This window comes from Lissotriton vulgaris, chromosome 11 (assembly GCF_964263255.1).
Source record: "Lissotriton vulgaris chromosome 11, aLisVul1.2, whole genome shotgun sequence".
Taxonomy (NCBI): domain Eukaryota; kingdom Metazoa; phylum Chordata; class Amphibia; order Caudata; family Salamandridae; genus Lissotriton; species Lissotriton vulgaris.
The window spans coordinates 553,588,147-553,609,052 of NC_141699.1; the positions used below are offsets into that span (position 1 = coordinate 553,588,147).

Genomic DNA, 20,906 nt, shown 5'->3' on the forward strand with positions numbered 1-20,906 from the left:
CCAGATTTTTCGCCGGCTGGGAGTCCTTTTCGAAGGATCTGCTGGGCTGTTTGTCCTGGGGTGCAGCTGCAGGTGTCGAGAATTCACAGCAGCGCCCCTTTCGAGGACTTTGCATCACTCTTTTGAGCGTTGGTCGGGGGTCTTTGGGTCGACGACTCTCTTACCTCCTTCGCCGACTTCTTATCGGTTTTGACGACCGTGGAGTCTACTGGTCCCTCCGCGATAATGTCCTCTTCCCCACTGAAGAGGCCCAAATCTAGGAGTGATGGGGGTGGTCCTTGCCCCTGCATGTTGTAGTTCGCCCTTCGCTGCCTCTCTCGAACTCTGATGGTCATGGGTGTGAACGCTGAGCAGGCATTGCAGTCTTCGCTTCGATGATCGACCAGCAGGCAGAGGTTGGAAACTGGGTGTTGGTCCTTCTGCGTGTACTTGTGGTGGCAATTGTTGAAGAATTTGAATGGAGTTTTGTCCATCCCAGCACTCAGGGAGCCCCCTGTGTGCACATCCTCCATTGGACATCGAAGTTCTTGGTGTTTGCCCTCTTCGTCGTCCCGGTTGTCCGGCCTGCAGTCAGTGTGCTGAATTCTCCAATGTTCGCTGTTTTTTGCAGAGTTTCGCGGATTCCTCCTTCAAAAGTTTCTAGAACTCTTCCGTGACGATCCAGACACCAACAGCGGAAAAAAGAATCTGAAGATGGCGACCAAAGGTGGGAGCTTCCGCCGTAAGTGTGTCAACGTCACGAAAGACACCAAATGGTGGATGTCGACGCCCACCTGCGCCACAAAAAAAAAAAGAAGAAAACAAAAAAGAGAAGAAATACTACGATTCCGGACCAAACCACTAGATGGTGGGATCATGCACAGCATAGTGAATCCAGAAAGATTCACGCTGCAAAAGAGAATTTATACACTGCTGGAAAAGATTTGTTTTTACCAGACTTCACAGTTTTGGACACGGAGGAACAGTGATGGGATTATGGAATTCTTGCATTAGGGGTGGGATGGGGTTGGGGGACCAGATTTGTCTTTACCAGACGTCAGCGTCTCAGACAGTGATGAGCTTATTGGCATGTTCACTTCATGTAGCCCAATAATAACCCATGCTAGATTACAGATGAGAATATTACAGTAGTGGCGAAAGAGACAATGGTCACGAGACAAGAAGAGGAACGATCTAGTGGTTGTAACAAGCCAGGTTCTAAAAGAGTTACAATGGTGGACAAAAGGACATCACATTTACGGGAATACTATTTAGCACAACACTTCCCCCTAGGACTGTGACAAGGGATGTGTTGCCCAAAATCTATAGTGTATCCAAAAGAGGACTCCAAATAAAAGGTCAGTAGAGCACAGAGGCCATCTAACACATACACATGTTAGAGCAAAGCTGCTTTTCTAGTGCTAATATCTTTCAAAACAAAGTTTAAAAACACATTTGGATACCAACAGGCAATACAACTGCGATTTTTCACCAGAATGGAGGGGTTCGCAAGCAAACACCCTGTCAAAGCGAGCACAGGAAATATGGAAATTGGCAATAAATAACAAGGTCAAAGTGAGTTATTTATCTATTAAGAAAGCCCAAAATAGAAAAACAGACTAAGCAGAGAAGTAGGCATATCTTCCCGCAAGAGAACTTGAACAGAAAGATGTAGAAAACACTTTTGCAGAATGGGGATCACCAGACAGATTTATGAGTAACTGCCAACAATTTCAAAGCTGTATTAATCAACCCCACTCTCACAAGGAAATGCACTCTCTGAACTGACCAGAGATATAGGCTTATGCTTTTTTTTTTCTTATCCACTCAACACCCTACACACATTCACTAAACACTATTGTGTAGACAGCGAAGCATGAAAAGAAGCATAGGAGGGGCAAGAAGAGTTCAGAAATTTTCAGTGCTCACCACTACTCAAACACACCACTATAAAAGGCCACACTGCCATATAATCTATGCAAATAAGACTATTACATTGAGTGTACCAGTCACCAAGGGGAGACATTGGCAAATTCAGGAGGAGCGGCTTTCCATAGTCAAGAAGTTCACTATGCATAAAAAGCTGGCTACTTCCAGGGAGAAATCCTTCTAGAGTTGCATTTTATCTTGCATCTTCTCGTGAAGGGTAAAGAGAAAATATATATAGGGAAAAAGAGAACAAAAAAAGAACCTGAAGATGAAGGCAAAGCACTGGAATATTCACGGGAATACCCTCAACATCATAGACCCTATGGCCGATGCCCAAAAAGGTAAAACAACTTCTACTAAATCATTATTTCTGGGCTCAACCACTAGATGGTGGAATGATGCAAAGCACATGAATCTAGAAAGAACCACACTGCAAAACTACTGATATAAGTAATTAACCAGTTTCATACTTCTGACAGGCATGTTTCTTTACTTCAACCACTTTTTTAAAAGTGGTTAAAAAAATATTGCAAAAATCATGCATGATCAGTGTACAACAGGGTGTGATGGAGGTAGAGTGAGAGAATCACTGACAGATAGGTAGAGCCGTCTTTCCCAGGGTGGTGAGGAGATGCAGATCTCCACGCCCTTTATTCTGCTTCTTGGATTAATACAAGTCAAATCCAGACATTAGGCTAATTACATGTCTAAAACTTTTTAATAAGACATTAAAAGCAGGTACGCACAAAATCTAAGAGTGAAGGCATGAATTTGAATCGGAGATCAAACCAGTTATTGCAGAGCATGCAAATCCTATCGGTCATTAGGATTTGACTATGTTATAAGAAACATTCCTGGAAAAGTAAAGGCACTCTTAAAACTTCTCTTAGGGATATAAAAGATAAACCAAACACTGCCAAAAAGTGACTTGAGATTCTAAAGCATTTATATCCGAAGGGAGGCATACCCATGAAAGAAAAGGGTCCAAGATACATTACTGTGTGCTTGTATGGTACATTTATGGCATTTCCAGTAGAGCCCAGTCTGAAAATCAAGAGATCTTAAGATGCATCACATGCAGCACAAAAAGACTGTTCTAATAATTTTAAATATGGCATCAACTTTTACTTTCTTTTTTATATTTATATAATGTTTCACAGTTTCTTGTTGAAAGAGAATACTGCAGATCATATACTAAAAACCTTTAGTACATGCATATGTTATTACTACTCCCCAGGCACCAAAGAAGAGTGGAAGTTACTAAGCTTGGCACTAGTTCCCACTGTAGAGGAGGACTGTCATGTCTTAACTTACTGAAGAAATGATTCTCCACACTTTGTTCTGGGCTGGTGCCATCCATACCTTCCTCGCGACAGTACTTCAGGGTTCGGTAATTACAAACAAACCGAGGAACCACCTTATTTACCATCAGCCTCACCTGCCATGGGAAAAATACAGAGTTTACTACCACAATGCTAAGCATGGAATGCCTTTCAAGTTATGCCTGTCCTCCCTCTGTTCTATTTCAATGTATCTATGCCTGTGCTTTCCAGCACATGCTCTTGCTCTCTTTCAATGTGAATTTTCAATCTCTTTCCAGGCCAAAAATGCCATTTTGGAGAGCAACATTCGAAAATTAGCTACACCTAAGATATAGAGTACTTTTATTACAAATTATGGGAAAAGTCTGCACCCTCTGGCAAGACAGGTGGCAGCAAATTGAGTTAAAAGCTGACACAAATCCATCCTTTAGCCATTATAAGGCGATTCTGAGTACTGGTATACACAGGTCTAAGGTACCCACAAATTGGCAACACAAGCAGCCCAGTAAAGGAACAGAAATACCAGCTGGCCAATGTAACTAGGACCTGTTTTGAGGTTACCTATTTAGAAAAACTAAATGGTTACTTATGGTGGGAGTAGTTTTCCAACTCTAATAATTTCCTCGATTCAAATGGTGTGCATTATTCTGCCATCTAGTCATGGGCTTCGAAGTTGTCTCCTTGTAGTCTCTTTTTTTGGTAGGCATCGACCACCATTTGGGCCCAAAACTCCTCCTTAAGTGACGTCAAAAATATGCCCGAAAATCCATCGATGCAAGCGGCATTTTGTGAGTCTCTAATCTCTTTTCTCCTTCCGATATATTTTGTTTTCTTTAATCCTGATTAATGTTCTCTGTTTTGAGTTTGTAAATACACCTCTATTAGTGATGGTGGGTGGGGTGCATGTGAATCAAGAAAACGAATAGTTTCTTACCTGTCGGTGTAGTTTTGCAGCTTGAAGATCTTTCTGGATTCACTATGCTGTGCATTATTCCGCGGTCTTGTGGTTGGGTCCGGAATCGTAGTCTTTTCTTTTTTTTTTCCGTAGCCCAGGTGGGCGTTGACGTCCCACCTTTTGGTGTATTTCCGGTGACGTTGGCATGCTTCCTGCGGAAGCTCCCACTCTTGGGCGACATCTTCGGATTCTTTTTTCTCGTGTTCGTTCTGTTACCGAAGTTATGGCAATGTTCAACTAAATTATTCACCGCTTTAACCTCTAAGGTTTGTTTTTCCAAGTATTTTCTTTGTTTAAACCCCCTTTTCTCTCCAGCCTCATCTTTCTGGCGGAGGTGGGTGGGTTCGCTAGTGAATCCAGAAAGATCTTCAAGCTGCAAAACTACACCGCCAGGTAAGAAACTATTCGTTTTGCAGCGTGAATCTTTCTGGATTCACTATGCTGTGCATAGACTTTGTAGCGGTTTCTCATGTTTGTGGCGGCTGGGTGGAAGATGAGCGTTGGTTATTGAATATCTGCTGAAGCACCTTTTGTCCGACTTGTGCTTCCTTGTTCATCTGTATATCCACACAGTAGTGCTTTGTGAAAGTGTGCACTGAAGCCCAGGTTGCCGCCAGGCATATGTCCTGAATGGGTGTTAGCTAGGAAGGCTATTGTAGCACCCTTCTTCCTTGTAGAGTGGGCACGTGTCCCTCCTTCCAGTTCCTGTCCTGCCTGCCTGTGGCAGAACTGTATTGTTTGTGCGATCCATCTTGCAATTGTTCCTTTAGTTACTGGTTTCCCCATGAAAAACTTTGCGAAGGACACAAAGAACTGTTTTGTCTTCCTGTGTTCCTTTGTTCTCTCAATGTAGTGCATGACCGCCCTTCTGGCGTCTAGGGTGTGCAGAGCTCGTTCAGCTCTTGTGGCCGGTTTCTGGAAGAAACTAGGTATTTGTATGGTCTGGTTCATGTGGAACCTTAACACCACCTTTGGCATGAAGTGTGGGTCCGTCCTCATTACCACCCTATCATTGTGGATCTGCATGTAGGGTTCCTGTAGCGTTAGTGCCTGTAGCAGCTTTCTCTGCGCAGTGAGGTGATTGCTACCAGAAAAGCTGTTTTCTTGGTCAGCATCTCTAGGGATGCCCTATGGATTGGCTCAAAGGGGTGTTTCATGAGCTCCGTTAGGACTACGTTAAGGTTCCATGCAGGCTGCGGCACCCGCTTTGGTGGTACGATCCTCTTTGCCTCTTCCAGGAATCTCTTAATCACTTGTGATGTGAAGAAACTCCTACAAGTTTCTCCTCTTGTGTAAGCGACTATTGCTGCCAAGTGAACTCTCAATGAGGATGAACTTAGGTTCTTGTCGAGCAGGTGTGTGAGGTATCTTAGCACTGTTGAGTCCTTTTGCATTTTGTTGTGAAGTTTTTCTCTTCTGCACCACAATGTGAATCTCTTCTATTTTGATACATAGCACCTTCGTGTGCTGGGCCTTCGTGCCTCCCTAAGTACCCTTAGGGTGCTCTCTTGCAGTTTCAGATGCGCAAACTCTATGTCCTCAGGAGCCATGATACTAAGTGCAGGCTCTCTGGCTCTGGGTGCAGCACCTCCCCGTTTTGCATGGAGAGTAGGTCTTTCCTTCTCCCGAATCTGTGGGGTGCACTCGGTTTCATCTCCATGATTTGCAAGTACCATGTCAGCCTGGCCCACTGAGGTGCGACCAGTATCAGTGCCATGTTGCTCTCTCTGCCCTTGCTGAGTACTCTGTGCATCAGTGGTATCGGGGGAAAAGCGTAAGCAAATGTCCTCGACCACTCTATCCATAGGGCATTCACCAGGGACCCCTACCCAGGCAGCCTGGATGCGAAGTTTTGGCATTTTGCATTCTGGCGTGTTGCAAATAGGTCCACCGACTGTGTTCCCCACCTGTCGAACAGCCTCCTTGTTTCCTGTGCATTGAGCTCCCACTCGTGGGATGCCGATGTCTGTCTGCCTCTAAGTTGTCCTTCATTGGTAGATGTATGGCTAGCAGGTCTATGTTGAGAGGGATGGCCCATGCCCATATTTCCTGCGCTAGCTTTGAAAGCGGGGCTGATTGTGTTCCCCCTTGCTTGTTGATGTAGAACATCGATGTTGTGTTGTCTGTCTGGATCAACACTCTCTGGTTGTACAGTTTTGTCTGGAAAGCCTTTATAGCGAGGTAGATTGTCTTCAACTCCATGTAATTGATGTGTTTGCCCGCATCCACTGGTGTCCACAGGCCCCTCATCCTGAGTTTCTTCATGTGAGCTCCCCATCCCTTCAGGGATGCATCTGTGGTGATGGTCAGTGTTGGCGTTGGCAGCGTTAGAGGTTTTCCCCTTGTTATGTTCCACCATGCCATTTCTTTCTGCACTGCGTGCGTTACAACCACTAGATCCTCCCAACGACCTGTAGCTTGTGACCATTGTTCTTGTAGCCATTCCTGTAAGGGTCTCATTTGCAGCCGAACATTTGGCACTAGGTGTATGCATGATGCCATCATGCCCATAATTTTGCTCGCTGTTCTCACTGTCCGAGCTTGCCCCTTCTGGTAGAGCGGTGTCTCCTTCACCAGTGCTAGCGATCTCTTGTTGCTTGGGAACACCTTGCTCTGTAAGGTGTCGATCTGTGCTCCCAGGAAGATCTTTATTTGTTCTGGCTCCATTGAGGATTTGCCCCAGTGGAAGGAGAATCTCAGGTTCATCAGAATGCTTGTTACTCTTTGTGCGTGCTCCTTGCTCGTCCTGTATGATCTTGCTTTTATTAGCCAGTCGTCCAGGTAAAGGTACAAGTGTATTCCCTCCCTTCGTAGGTGTGCCGCGACCGTTGCTAGGCTCTTTGTGAAGACCCTTGGTGCTGATTTGAGTCCGAATGCCAGTGTTGTGAACTGGTAGTGGTCTTCTCCTATGGTGAATCTGAGCAGATGCTTGTGAGCCCTGTTTATTGGGATGTGCAGGTATCTTTGTGGTCTATGGTGACCATGAAGTCCCTGCCTTGTAATTGAGGAAGTACCTCTTTGTAGGGAGGTCATTTTGAACATTTTACGTTTTTATGAATTTGTTTAAGAATCTGAGGTCCAGGATGGGTCTCATTGTTTAGTCTACCTTTGGTACCAGGAAGTATGTGGAGTACACGCCCCTGTTCCTTTCTCTGTAAGGCAATGGTTCTATGGCCTGCCTTTGCAGGAGCTCTTTTGCTTCTGCTTGCAGCAGCTGTAGCTCTGTCCTTGCTAGCTGTCTTCTTCTTGGTTTTTTGGCTGTTGGTTTCCCTTCCAGCTCTATGCAGTACCCAAACTGTATGATGTTGAGAACCCATTTGTCTGAAGTTATTGACTTCCATTCCTGGAGGAAATGCTTTAGTCTTCCTCCCACTGGGCTTACATGTTCTCGGGTTTTCAATTTGTGTGACCCCTGTGTGCTGTTTTTGTGCTTTATCCCGGGGGCTCTTGTTTGGGTGAGCACATGTTGTTTTGGCAAGTCACTTGGAGGGGGGTTGCTGGCCCCCTTTCCTGTTCTGATCACATCCGTTCCCTTTCCCGCGATAGGACTGGCCTCTCTGCTGGTACTGCCAGGATTTTATCTTTTGCCCTTGTTGCGCCTGGTTGTCTGCCTGGTGGGCTTGTTGGAACGCCTGGTGTGATGTTCCTGGTTGATTCCCTCCTCTCCCATTAGGTCTCTGAGATGGGGTGCCTCTTTTAGTACCTCTGAACTGCAAAGCTCCCATGGACCTTGCCGTTTCATTATCCTTCTTTAGTTGGCTGAGCTTGTCGTCTACTGGGGCCCCAAACAAAGTTTCTCCGTTGAACTGGGTGTTAAGGATGCTGTGCTGCACTTCTGGCTTGAATCCTGAAATTCTTAGCCAGGCTTGTCTCCTTTCAACGCCCATCATCATGAGCCTGCTGGAGGTGTCAGCTCCGTCCAGGGCTGTCTTGATGCAAGAATTTACCACGTTCTTTCCCTCTTCTACCAAGCTTTCAGCTTTCTCCTTGAACTCTTGAGGCAATTTTTTTTATTAGCTGTCCCAGTTGCTCCAGGATCTGGTACTGGTGTCTGTTCAGAAGAGCATTGGAATTTGCCATGCGCCAGTGCATAGCGGCATTCCGTTCAATTCTCCTCCCTACTAAGCCCATCCTCTTGCTTTCTTTGCCTGGAGGTGGTCCTGAAGTAGTAGGTACATTGGCCCTCTTTCTTGCTGTGGCTGAGATGATTGAGTCTGCAGAGACCGTGCCCTGGATGTAGGGTGGGTCTTTGGAGGAATGTTTATATTTCTTCTCCATCCTAGGAGTGACTGATTAGCAGGTCGCAGGCTCCTTGAAAGCCTCTTTCCCCTGTGCCATGACACTTTCTAGCATGGGCAGGTACTGGCTCCTGGTCTGTGTGGGGAGCAGTGTCTCTAGAAGGAAGTCTGCCTTCTGCTTCTATTCGTCGTGTTTCACCAGGAAAACTGCAGCTGCATTCCTGATGACTGTATTATAGACCCCAGAGGATCCGCTGGGCCTGGGTTTTGCTGCGGACGCCGAGGTTTTCCTCACTCTCGTGATCGACCGGTAGGCTATGGTTGCAAACCGAGTGCTGGTCCTTCTGCGCATACTTGTGGTGGCAGTTACGGCAGAATTTGAAGGGAGTGTTGTCCATATCCTGCGTTCAGGGAGACCCGTGAGCGTGCATTCCCCGATGGACGTCGAAGTTCTTGAAGTTCCTTCCTTCCTTCGACGTCTTCTTCGATGGTGTAGTCTCCTCTAGTCTCTCCCAATCTTTTCGTGCAAAAATTGCTTCTTTTCCTTCTTCTTTCTCCAAAAATGTCAGGAGCCCTTTCGGGAACGATCCAGATCCAACCGGGGAAAAAAGAATCTGAAGATGGCGCCCAAGAGTGGGAGCTTCCGCAGGAAGCATGCCGACGTCACCGGAAACACACCAAAAGGTGGGACGTCGACGCCCACCTGGGCTACGAAAAAACCAAAAAAAAACCCAAAGAAAAGACTACGATTCCGGATCCAACCACAAGACCGCGGAATAATGCACAGCATAGTGAATCCAGAAAGATTCACGATGCAAAATTCTTCATTATTGCAGTGGGAATCTTTCTACATTCACATGCTGTGCATTGATTATAAAGCTGTATTTCTTTCTGTGGGTTAGCTGGATCCTCTAGAGTGTGTGTTTACAAATAAATGTATAGCATTTTTTGTTCCACTCCTGCCTCCGTTGATGTGGATGTCCATGCAGCATCTCGAGATAGCTCCTTTGGCAACAGGGTAGCCCCTTTTTGCGTGTGCAAACGTAACTGTTCTCCTTGTTATTTCTACGTAGTAAAATATTGCCCTTCGGATGTCCAGAATTTGCAGGGCCTCTCTGCTTGCATCTTCAGTTGCTAAAAAAAGGCTGGTAAGTGGAGAGCCTGGTTAACATGGAATTTCAATATCATCTTTGGTATGATCCTTGGGTTTGTTCTCACTTATGTATTTGAAGATGCGGATCTAGGGTGGAGAGTTCTTGCATTTCACTGGCCCTCCTTAGCGAGTGGATAGTGATGAGGAATGCAGTCTTACGAGTTAGGAATTTGAGCTGTGCGTTTTGCATTGGTTCGAAGGGTGATGTCAGTATTTGTGTTAGTAGTACATTCAGGTTCCATGTGGATCTGGATGCGCTCCTTGGAGGTGACATCTTTGGCCCCATAAAGGAAGCATTTTACCACTAGCGTGCTGAAAGAAATTCTCCCTAGTAGGCCTCTTGTGTATGTTACAGTGGCTGCAAGGTGAAGCTGGACAGGCATAAGAAAGGTGCTTGTCTAGAAGGTATATCATGTATCTAATGACAGTGGCATCCTGTGCCCAGTCTGTTTCCCTGCTTTGTTGCACCAGTGTACAAATATCTTCCACTTGTTGCTATGGCATTTCCTTATTTTGGTCACTTTGCTACTGTCAGGGTCTCCATAACTCTCCTTGGAAAACTGAGGTGACCTAACTACGTCCTCAGGAGCAATGCTGCTGAACTGAGTGTGTCTGGTTCCGGGTGTCATAGCGAGTTGGCCTGCATTGTCAGTAGGTCTCAAGTGTGCTATGAGTAGTATCTATTGTCCTTGTGATATCTTCATGAGGTGTAAACACCATGTCTGTGAAGCCCACTGTGAGGCTATTAAAATTAGGCTGAAATGCTTCGCCCTGCTCTACGGTATCACGGTGATTAGTGAAAAGGCGTAAGCCAATGTTCCCGACCATTTTATCGACAGAGCATTATCCAGTGAATCTAGATGATAGAACTTGGATGCGAAGTTTTGGCATGTTGCATTCTTGTGTGTTGCAAGTAGGTCTACTTGTAGAGTCCAAATATCTGGAAGATCTGCGTGGACACTTCATGTTTTAGCTCTCCATTGCGTGAGGTGTTTTGTTTTTTCCGTTAGTTGTATAGCTACTAGAGATATCCTGTGTTCTACTGCCCACCTCCAAATCTCCTGGGCCAAGGTCAATAGTATGAACTTGTTACTCCTTTTTTATTTAGCTAGTACACGGTTGTTGTGTTCGTCTGAATTAGAAATGTACTTCCTGTTAGATTATTCTGGAATGCCTTCTGTGAAAGATTGGAAGGCTGTCTTGAGATTCAGCACAATTACGTGCTGCAATGCTTCCTTGGAGTTCCAGAGGCCTCTGACGTTAAACTTGTTCATGTGAGCTCCTATATGGGATGCACCCTTTGTGATGTTCTCTGAGGGAGTTGATGGTTTGTGATATTTAGTAGGTTTCGCCATTGCACTGCTCCCTGAACCTGGTCTGTAACAACCACTAGATTGTCTCAACTCCCGGATATCTGACCATTGTTGCTGGACCCATTCTTGGAATGGTCTCATAAGTAATCTTGCATGTGGCACCAGGAGAATGCAGGAGGCCATCACGCTCATTTTTTGCAATGTCCTTATTGTCAGACGGTCCTCCTTCTGTCGGAGGAGACTCTGCTCCACGATCGACTTGACCCTTTTGTTTACTGGCTTTGTCTTTATAGTCTGCAAGTTCAGGACAGCTTACATGAATACTTTCAAGTCTGAGTTCTGTGCCGGTTTTTCGAAACGGACGGAGAAACCTAGCTTGTGTAGGGCTTGTATAACCTTGTTGATCTTCATGCGCTGAGTGCTCAGCTTCGCTTTCACTAGCCAGTCGTCCAAATATGGTTAGACGTGAACTTCCCTTAGTTTGAGATGTGCAGCGACTACAGCTAGGCATTTTGTGAACACTCGTGGATTTGATGTTATTTCGAATGGTAGGACCTTGAATTGGTGGTGTCTTGTCCACCAAAAACCCGAGGAACTGTTTGTGTCATCCGTTTACTGGTATATGTGGGTAAGCATCTTTGAGATCTATGGTAGCGCTGTCATTGTGAATTTATACGCTTTTAATAACTGAACTGGTTTGCTTATGCCCAGTATTGGTCTTAAAGCCTCGTCTAGATTCAGTACCAGGAAATAGTTTGAGTACACCCTTTTGTTTAGGGGATACCATTTCTAGAGCTGGTTTGTTTTGGTTGTTGTTTGTCTTCCTTTATTCTCTTGCTTTTTGGTGGTATTGTGGAGGTTAATTTTGTTAACTATGCAATAGCTTATCTTTTAATATTTAGTATCCATTTGTAGGAGGTGATCTTTTGCCATTCCTTCGGGAATCTTCAGATTCTCCCTTGTACCGAAGACTTGTGTAAGAAGGCATTCTAAGAAAACTGCTTGCATGGTTTCCTGCTTTTAGGGTTCCCCCCTCTTCCCCTTCCGTGGCAGCAAAAGGACTACCTGGCACTTGAGCTGTACTGCCATTGTCGTGGCCACACTCCATTGGTAGCTGAGTTGTGTGTGTGGTGGAAGGCTGTATGGCTACTCTAAAGGCTGTTCCCTTTCTTCTGTGCAATGCCTCCTCTGAATGCTTCCTTGTACTGCAGGGTTCCCAAGTCCTTGGCTGTTCATTGCCATTTTGCATGTGCTGTAGTATCTCGTCCGCTGCCTCTCAAAACAGGCTGTCCCTTGTGAAGGGAATGTCAATTATAGCTGATTGGACCTCCTGTTTGAATCCTGAGATTCTCACTCAAGCATGCCTGTTTAAAGTAGCGACAGTGCAGAGTTGTCTACTGGATGTATCCGCTGCATTTAAAGCAGATTTAAGGCATGTATTGGTGACTGTTTTGTAGCACCGTGTTAGTCCTTTTTTTGTACTAATACACATTTATTCCATGAGCTCTAACATCTCATCCCACTGCTGGTGGGCATCCCTGTTGCACAAGTTACTACTTGTGTAACGATATACCTGTAAGAGACATTAGTTAGTGATAGATTCCTTAACTTCGAATATCCCCAGGCGTCAGACTGGATCCGGAAATTTTTGCGTAGCAATACCCCTACGCGTCGGTAGGCGTCGTCCGCGTCCGTCGTCGGAGTACTTAGATGCCGCCCATGCGCGCTGACGTCAGTTCTGATATACAACTTTTCCGCGCCAGATTCGCAGAGCCATGATAGAACCAACACTGATGCCATGAAACTAGGGCCCTGAAAGGGGATGACCTTAACCCTAGATATCGGTTCGCAGAACGGGGAGGATGGGTGGGTCGGTAAGGAATCTATCACTAACTAATATCTCTTACAGATATATTGTTACACAAGTAGTAACTTGTGCATCTGAAAGAGACACATTAGTGATAGATTCCTTACCTTAGAATAGATACCCCAGCAATACCAACCCCCGGTGGTGGGTCTGCGAACAAATAATCACACCAGAAAGTCCTTGAGGACGGAACGGCCAAAGAAGCCATCCCTCCGGGCTTGGCTGTCCAGGCAGTAGTGTCTTGCAAACGTGTGCAGCAAGGCCCACGTAGCTGCCTGGAAAATGTCCTGCAAGGGCACTCCTCTGCCCAGGGCAGTTGTAGTCGCCGTGGCTCGAGTAGAATGAGCCCGCAATCCAACAGGGGGCTCCTTTTTGGCGAAGGAGTAACATGCCTGGATACACAAGATGAACCACCGCGAGATGGTCCGCTTGTGCACGCCTTTCCCTTCTTAGCGCCCACGTAACCAACAAAGAGTTGGTCATCCACCCAGAACTGGCGTGTGCGATCCAGATAATAAGAGAGCGCACGTTTTGGGTCCAGACTGTGGAGCCTCTCTTCCTCTTTCGAGGGATGCGGAGGCGGAAAGAAGGTGGGCAAGGTAATGGACTGCCCGATGTGGAGGGCCGTGACAGCCTTGGGCAGGAAAGAGGGTCTCGTCCGCAACACAATCTTGTCCGGATGGACAGAGAGGAAAGGAGGTGTAGAAGAACGAGCCTGGATCTCACTTACTCTCCTGGCAGAGGTGATGGCCACCAGGAAAGCAGTCTTCAAAGTAAGAAGACGGAGAGGACAGTTATGGAGCGGCTCAAAGGGAGCACACATTAGGTAAGTAAGTACAAGATGCTAGTCCCACTGGGGCATCACAAAGGGAACAGGAGGGAACATGTGTGTGATGCCCTTCAAAAACCTATTTACAATGGGGGACTTGAACAAGGAAGGCTGATCAGGTAGCCGTAAGAAGGCGGAAAGGGCAGAGAGGTACCCCTTGAGAGTGCCCAGAGCAGAGCCCTGCTGGCAAGAGAAAGAAGAAAGAGGAGAACCTCAGAAAGGGGTGCAGAGAGCGGGTCCACAGCCTTTGCTGTGCACCATGCCACAAATCTGTTCCACCTGCAGGCGTATACCGACTTTGTGGAGGGACGCCTGGCTGCCAGAATGACATCACAGACTTCTGGAGGCAAGTCAAATGGCCTCAACTGCGGCCGCTCAATCTCCAAGCTTGTAGGTGGAGACTGGACAGGTTCGGGTGCAGAACCGTCCCTGCTGCTGCGACAGAAGGCCCTCCCGAAGAGGCAGACGAATCGGGGGATCGACTGACATGCTGAGTAGCTCGGGATACCAGTATCTTCGTGCCCAGTCCGGAGCCACAAATATAACCTGGGCCCGGTCGCGCCTGATCTTTTTCAGCACACTGGGCAGAAGTGGTATAGGCGGAAAGGCGTACAATAGACCGCAACTCCACTCGCGACGAAAAGCGTCTGAGCGAGTGCCGCCTTGGAAATTCCAACGCTCAGAACTGATGACATTGCGCGTTCTCTTCAGTGGCGAAAAGATCTAACCAAGGCTCTCCCCATTGCTGAAAGAGGCCTTACGCCACGTCCAAGTTCAGACGCAATTTGTGATCCATCATGCACCGACGGCTGAGTTCGTCCGCCCTGGCTTTCAGAGAACCTGCCAGTTGTTGAACCACCAGGGTCACGCTCTGATGTTCCAGCCACTGCCAGAGGCGCAGAGCCTCCTGGCATAGGGTCCACGACCCCACCCCGCCCTGTTTATTGCAGTACCACATGGCGGTGGTGTTGTCCGTGAACACCTGCACTACACTCCCCCAGACAGAGGGGAGGAATGCCTTCAGTGCTAGTCTGATCGCCCGCAGCTCCTAAAGTTTGATATGGAGCCGGGACTCCGCCGGAGACCAGAGGCCTCTGATCTCCGCCTCTCCCATGTGGCCTCCCCAGCCCTGGAGGGACACGTCCGTCACAACCGCGTGCTCCGGGTGGGGTAGGGAGAGGGATCTGCCACTGACCCAATCGCGGTCCGTGAGCCACCATTGCAACTGTCTTGCAGTGCCCTCCGAGATCAAGACATGATCGGACAAGTTGCCCTGATGCTCGGCCCACTGAAACTTCAGGTCCCACTGCAGAGCCCGCATCCGCCACCGGGCGTGATGCACCAGAAGGATTCAGGAGGCCATCGGCCCCAGCGCCAACCTGACCGAGACTCGGGATAAAGGCCGAAAGATCGGAATCAGAGCCTGAATATCCCGAACCCGCTGTTCGGGAGGATAAACACGAAACTGCGCAGTCTTGAACCGCTACGATGAAGAGGAGCTTCTGAGAGGGACACAGGTGCGACTTCGGCACGTTGATGGAGAACCCCAGCAAGTGCAGGAGGTCGGCCGTAGTCTGGAGGTGGCGGACGACTGTCTGGGGCGAGCCCGCCGTCAACAACCAGTCGTCGAGGTAGGGGAAGACTGACACCCCTAACCTGCGCAGATGAGCTGCGACCACCGCCATCACCTTCGTGAACACCCGTGGGGTGCTGGTAAGGCCGAAGGGGAGAACGGTAAACTGAAAGTGCTCGTGGCCTACCGTGAACCGCAGGTAACGCCGGTGGGCCGGCAGGACGGGGATGTGAAAATAAGCGTCCTGCAAGTCCAACTACCAGCCAGTCTCCAGGGTCCAGGGCAGCTAAGACCTGAGCGAAAGTCAGCATCTTCAACTTCTCCTTCCGGAGGAAGCCGTTGACGTTCCGTAGGTCAAAGATAGGGCATAGGCCCCCTTTGCCCTTCTTGGGTACCAGAAAGTAGTGGGAGTAACAACCACACCCTACTTTTGGCCCAGGAACGCGCTCGATTGCCCCCTTGGCCAAGAGGGCCGTGACTTCCTCTTGCAGAAGTTGCAAGTGATCCCCCGACACGCGGTGGAATTGCGGTGGCATGGCTGGAGGGGTCGCCTCGAAGGGGAGGGAGTAGCCCCTTTGGACGATCTGCAGCACCCACCTGACCGATGTGACAGTGCGCCAGTGGGAGAGGTGATGGCGAACCCCGCCTCCCACTGGCGTCACATGGGCCTGAAAACTCAGACAAGGAAGGTTTCGAGGCAGGTGCTGCGGAGGGAGGTGTGGACTGGCCTCGCCGTTGTCCTGGACCGCCGCCACAGCGGTTTCCACGGCGCGGTTGAACATTCTGCTGTGCGTGGCTAGCAGCGCGTGTGGGGGCGCCCCTTCCGTGGCCGCGAAAGGCACCCGATTGCTGGCGTGTGGCAGAGAGTCCTTAAAACGCTCAAGCGCATGGTCTGCCTTGTCGCCAAAGAGGCGACGGCCATCGAACGGCATGTCCAGAAATGTGGCCTGGACATTGGCCGAAAAGTTGGCGGACCTCAACCAGGCGTGGCGTCGCACCGCCACTGTCGTTGCCATCCCCTGCCCAGTAAGTCCGTGGTATCCAGCCCACACCGGGTGGAATATTGCGCTGCATCTCGGCCCTCCACAAGGGTTTGGGCGAGTTTAGCCCGGACCTCCTCCAGACATTGCGGCAGCACGTCCGCGACCGCGTCCCACAAGGTGTGGGTGTAGCGGCTCAAGAGACAATCGGTATTGACAGACCACAGCACCAAACTCAGGGACGAGAAAACTTTCTTCCCGAATTGTTCATATCTCTTGGATTCCCGATCGGGCGGAGCCGTCGGAAATGCGGCCTGGGAAGTGGAGGCCTGGATAACCAGGCTCTTGGGGTGGGATGGGTGGACAAGAAGCAAGGGTCACCCGCGTTCCTATCCACAGGCGGACCTGTGGCGGGCTTGGACCAAGTGCCCACAAGAACGTCACACAAGGCCTCATTGAACGGCAGCAGGGGCTCACTGGAGCTGGTCTGTGGTTTGAGGACCTCCGTGAGGAGGTTAGTCCTCAAGGCCGCGACGGGGAGCTCAAGGTTTAAGGCCTTGGCCGCCCTCGTCAACACTACACTGTAAGTAGACCCCTTCTCCGAAGCCACGGTGGGAGGGGAGACAAATCCAGTGTCTGGCGAAGTGTCAATACCACTGGTCTCCCCAAGCTCGTATGTCCAGTCCTCTTAAGACTGGCACTCCAATGCCAGAGGGTCTTCAGACCCCTCCCAGTCACCCTCGTCACCCGTCTCTTGTAAAACAGGGGCAACAGACGGGGCCTCCTCATGGAAATAAAAATGTCCAAAGGCCGTCGGAAGCGGCGCCGTTCCGGCGCCAGAGTCGGACCGATAGGAAGATTGGGGACGGCGTCCACAGCGGGCGCAACACCCGCGGGGCAGACGGTGGTGAGGTCGTGAAGGTCGACCGGCGACGACCCAGATCCGGAAGCGGATCCGGTGAGGTCCTGCGGCGCCGGGGCCGAAGCACCCGACCCGCTAGGGGCTCCAGCCAGGACCGTTGGGCCCGGAGGCACCATGGAACCCAGTTGAGGAGGGAGGGACCTCATGGCCATGAGGTAACGCTCGAACTCCTCCGGCGTCGCGCCGTGCCCAGGGACCCGAAGGTGTGAGGCAGGCGGCGACGCTTGCGACTCGTCGGAGCCGCGTGGGTGGTGCCACCCGAACCCCCGGCCGCATCGTCCGAACGTCGGGGTGGGTCGGAGGAACAATGACGTCTCTCCGACCTCTCATGCCTCTTACCTGAGGACTTGGATCCCGACGACCGGTGTCCACTCCCGGAGCTGCGATGACTCCGACCCCGCGACCGGTCCCTCGACCTCCTGTGGGACCGGGACCTGGAACGGCGCGGGCCGACTGCCTGAGCTCTAGGCGCTTGCGGGACCGCTCCCGCCTAGCTTTAGACGTCAGGGTCCGGCAGTCGGAGAAGGTGCGGTCGTCGAGGTCGAGGCCTAAACACTTCAGGCACCGGCGATTGGGGTTGGTAACCGACATCAGTCGGGCGCACTTCGAGCAGGGTTTGAACCCGGGCATCCCTACCGGCACCGATAGAGTCGAAGACTCGAGTAAAGAAATGATTAAAAAGATCAAAAAGTTTAGTCAAAAAATGACTAGGGGTAGAGCTTCTCCAGATTCGCGCTAGCTGGTGCAAAAAAAAAGAAGAACTGACGTCAGCGCGCATGGGCGGCGTCTAAGTACTCCGACGACGTCATTCCGGCGCTAACGACGCCACGACAGACGCGGAGCCGCAGACAACGCCTACCGACGCGCAGGGGTATTGCTACGCAAAAATTTCCGGATCCAGTCTGACGCCTGGGGATATTCTAAGGTAAGGAATCTATCACTAACGTGTCTCTTTCAGATAAGCAGGGCATTCAAGTTGGCTTTGCGCCACTACATTGCAGCTGACCTCTTCAATTTTCTCCCCACAGTGTCTACTCTTTCGCTTTTCTTGTCATAAGCTGGGCCCGTAGACGTAGGGGTGTTTGCTCTCGTGTGTGTTGACGTCACAATAAGGGAGTCAGGTGGCAAGTGCACCCCCTGATCTAGGGTGGGTGTCTTGAAGATAAGCAGTACTTCTGGTTTATCCTTGGTATAACGGCTTTGGATGTGGCTGTTGGCGTCAAGATCGATGGCTTTATCTCTGTTTCAACGACAAAACATTATTAAGCGATGAAGTCTAATGCTTCACGGTCTGCGAGTCAACAGTCCTTTGGCGCTGGTGTCGAGCAGCTTTTTAGTGCCAATGTGGACCAGGTCTTCGCAGCTGGCATACAACTGCTTTTTTGCAGTCTCTCTCCCATGCCTCCAGTGGGGTCTCTTGCCTTGAACCCATCTGGCTCTTTCGGCCTGACTTTTCCCTCCGGCCGTTGAAGATTTTGACGATACAGCCTGTTTTCTCAAGTGAAAAGCTTACAGCTCTGTCGGGTCACGGCTCTGAGAGTTTACTTTAAGTTTGAGCTCATCTATCTGGACCGACTTGTGCCTCTTACCTGCAGGTGACTCAATGACCTTCTCGAGGCATGGGTCCTCTCCTTGGGCCTCGGCAGTCTCCTCTAGAATGTCCTCCATTTCCTCGCTACAGACAGAGATCCTAAGTGACTACTGTTTTCTCTGCGGCGATGCCATGGAGTTGCGTCCCCACCTGTTTCTGCGATGCCATGGAGTTGCGTCCCCACCTGTTTCTGCGTGGCGCAGATGGTCTTCTGCAAGAATTTAGCAAACACCGCACAGTGGCCTTTGGGAGGCAGAGGTCACAGACCTCTGGAGTCTTTTTTGGGGAAATACTTGTGGTGGTATTTCGGGCAAAACCTAAAAGGTGTATGCTGCATGGCCATTTCATTTCTGACCATGTGGTCTTGGTGTGTCCATCTTCTCTCCTCCAGTGTTTCTCAGTGGTTTTCGGGGCTCTTTCAGTGCTTTTCCTTTCTATAACAGTGGTCGCATACCCCCTTTCCTCGATGGTGGTTATCAATATAAAAACTATTCTACTTAACGCAGTTTCTTCTTCCTCAACTCTTGAGTTCTTCCTTAAGCTTTCAGACCCAACGGCGGGAAAAAGTATCTGAAGATGGAGACTCTGTCCAAAGATTTCTGGGACAAATGTTTGACATCACTCAAGGAGGGAGTAAGCACAAACAGTTGACGCCTATGGGAAAGAAAAAAGAAAAAAAAAAAAAAAAAAAAGAGGAGAGAGGCTACAGGGGCACCGTTTCAGACCCAACCACTAGATGGCGGAATAATGCACAGCAAATGAATCCAGAAATATTCATGCTGCAACCTATACTTCTCCAAATGTACATGTTTACTCCATTTTTTTTTTTGCTAAATCATTTTTATTGGCATTTCTGATTTCCACATTGTACATACATTGGAGTTACTGCAGGAACAAACATCCTTCAAATCATACATCATGACAATGCATAAATCTAAACTTACCTGTTTATTACATACTTAATTTACTTGGTTATCACTTTCGATGTGGGAGGCATACAAGTGCAAAGCATGTTTCTGTAGGAGATCGCCTATAGTATGTACTGAGTGCTACGCGCTAGCCTGCTGCCCTAGCACAATGATTCACATCTAGCTAGGTTTGTGCAAACAATCTGAACTCTTCAACAGGGGTGACGGTACTGGGGTACACTGCACCTGAGGCTATATTGATCGATAGGGACCTGTGGGCTGTACATGTTTACTCCATTACCTGCTCTGTTGTAAGGTGCAGGCCCAGGGTAAGCAGTATTTTCTCCAAGTCTCTCCTCTGAATGTAGCCACAGAAATTCTGATCGAAATACAAGAAGCCCAAAAGAGATTCCAAGGGAAGAAGGGCAGTTGTTGTAGAATCTTTCTCCTGTAAGAGTAAAGACAAATAGAATGTCAAACAATATCCCTACAACAAGGCATCAATAAGCCTCAGAAACTTATCCATGAAAAATAAAGTGTGCCAGAACATTAGCTGAATTCTGGGCAGTATAAGTTTATTTACTGATTGAAAAGGATATGCTACTTACCAGTAGGCATCTGTTCTTGGCATGTAGGGCTGCTGACATTCATATATGTGCATAGATCGCCGCCTAGTGTTGGGTCCGGATGATTGCACATTGTTGTCCTGGAAGAGTCTTCGATGTATCACAAGATAGGTGGCTCCGCCCCTGGACTACAGTGCGCATGGGCATCCTCTCCATCCTCAGATTGTTTTTCGCCATTGTGGCAGAGATGGAGTGTTGTACAGTAGAGATGTCAATGCAAGAAAGTGAGAGTTAGAATGAATGCTACAGCTGCGACAGGCACCGGGGAGGAGGGTGGGCGATATGAATGTCAGCAGCCCTACATGCCAAGAACAGATGCATACTAGTAAGTAGCATATTCCGTTCGAGGCATGTGGGCTGCTGAATTCATATCTGTGCATAGAATGTATAGCAGTCTCTCCCTTAGCGGTGGCTACTTGTGCCAGCTGCAGCAGTCTGAAACAGAGTTTTTAGAACAGCCTGTCCTACCGCAGCTTGCTGTTTGGAATGTACATCAACACAATTGTGTTTTGTGAAAGTATGTATGGTTGTCCATGTGGCTGCTTTACATATTTCTTCTAGAGGAATGTTTCCTAGGAAAGCCATGGATGCCCCCATTTAGCGTGTAGAATGCGCTCTTGGGGGAACTGTTAAAGTGCGTTTTGCTTAAGATAACATATTTGAATGCACTTAACTATCCATCTGGCTAGGCCAGATTTAGAAATGGGGTTTCCTTTGTTTT

General features: G+C 48.8%; 1 protein-coding gene across 3 annotated transcripts in view; it reads right to left on the reverse strand.

Moving 5' to 3' along the window:
- Window positions 1-20,906, reverse strand: part of CCAR2 (cell cycle and apoptosis regulator 2) — a 405,097-nt gene that overhangs the window by 71,891 nt on the left and 312,300 nt on the right. For all 3 annotated transcript variants that reach the window (XM_086943621.1, XM_086943620.1, XM_086943622.1), the window contains 2 exons: window positions 19,861-20,007; window positions 3,223-3,346 (listed from right to left, as the gene is read on the reverse strand). In XM_086943621.1, the coding sequence (XP_086799747.1) occupies window positions 3,223-3,346; window positions 19,861-20,007 (271 nt within the window). The remainder of the gene's footprint in view (window positions 1-3,222; window positions 3,347-19,860; window positions 20,008-20,906) is intronic.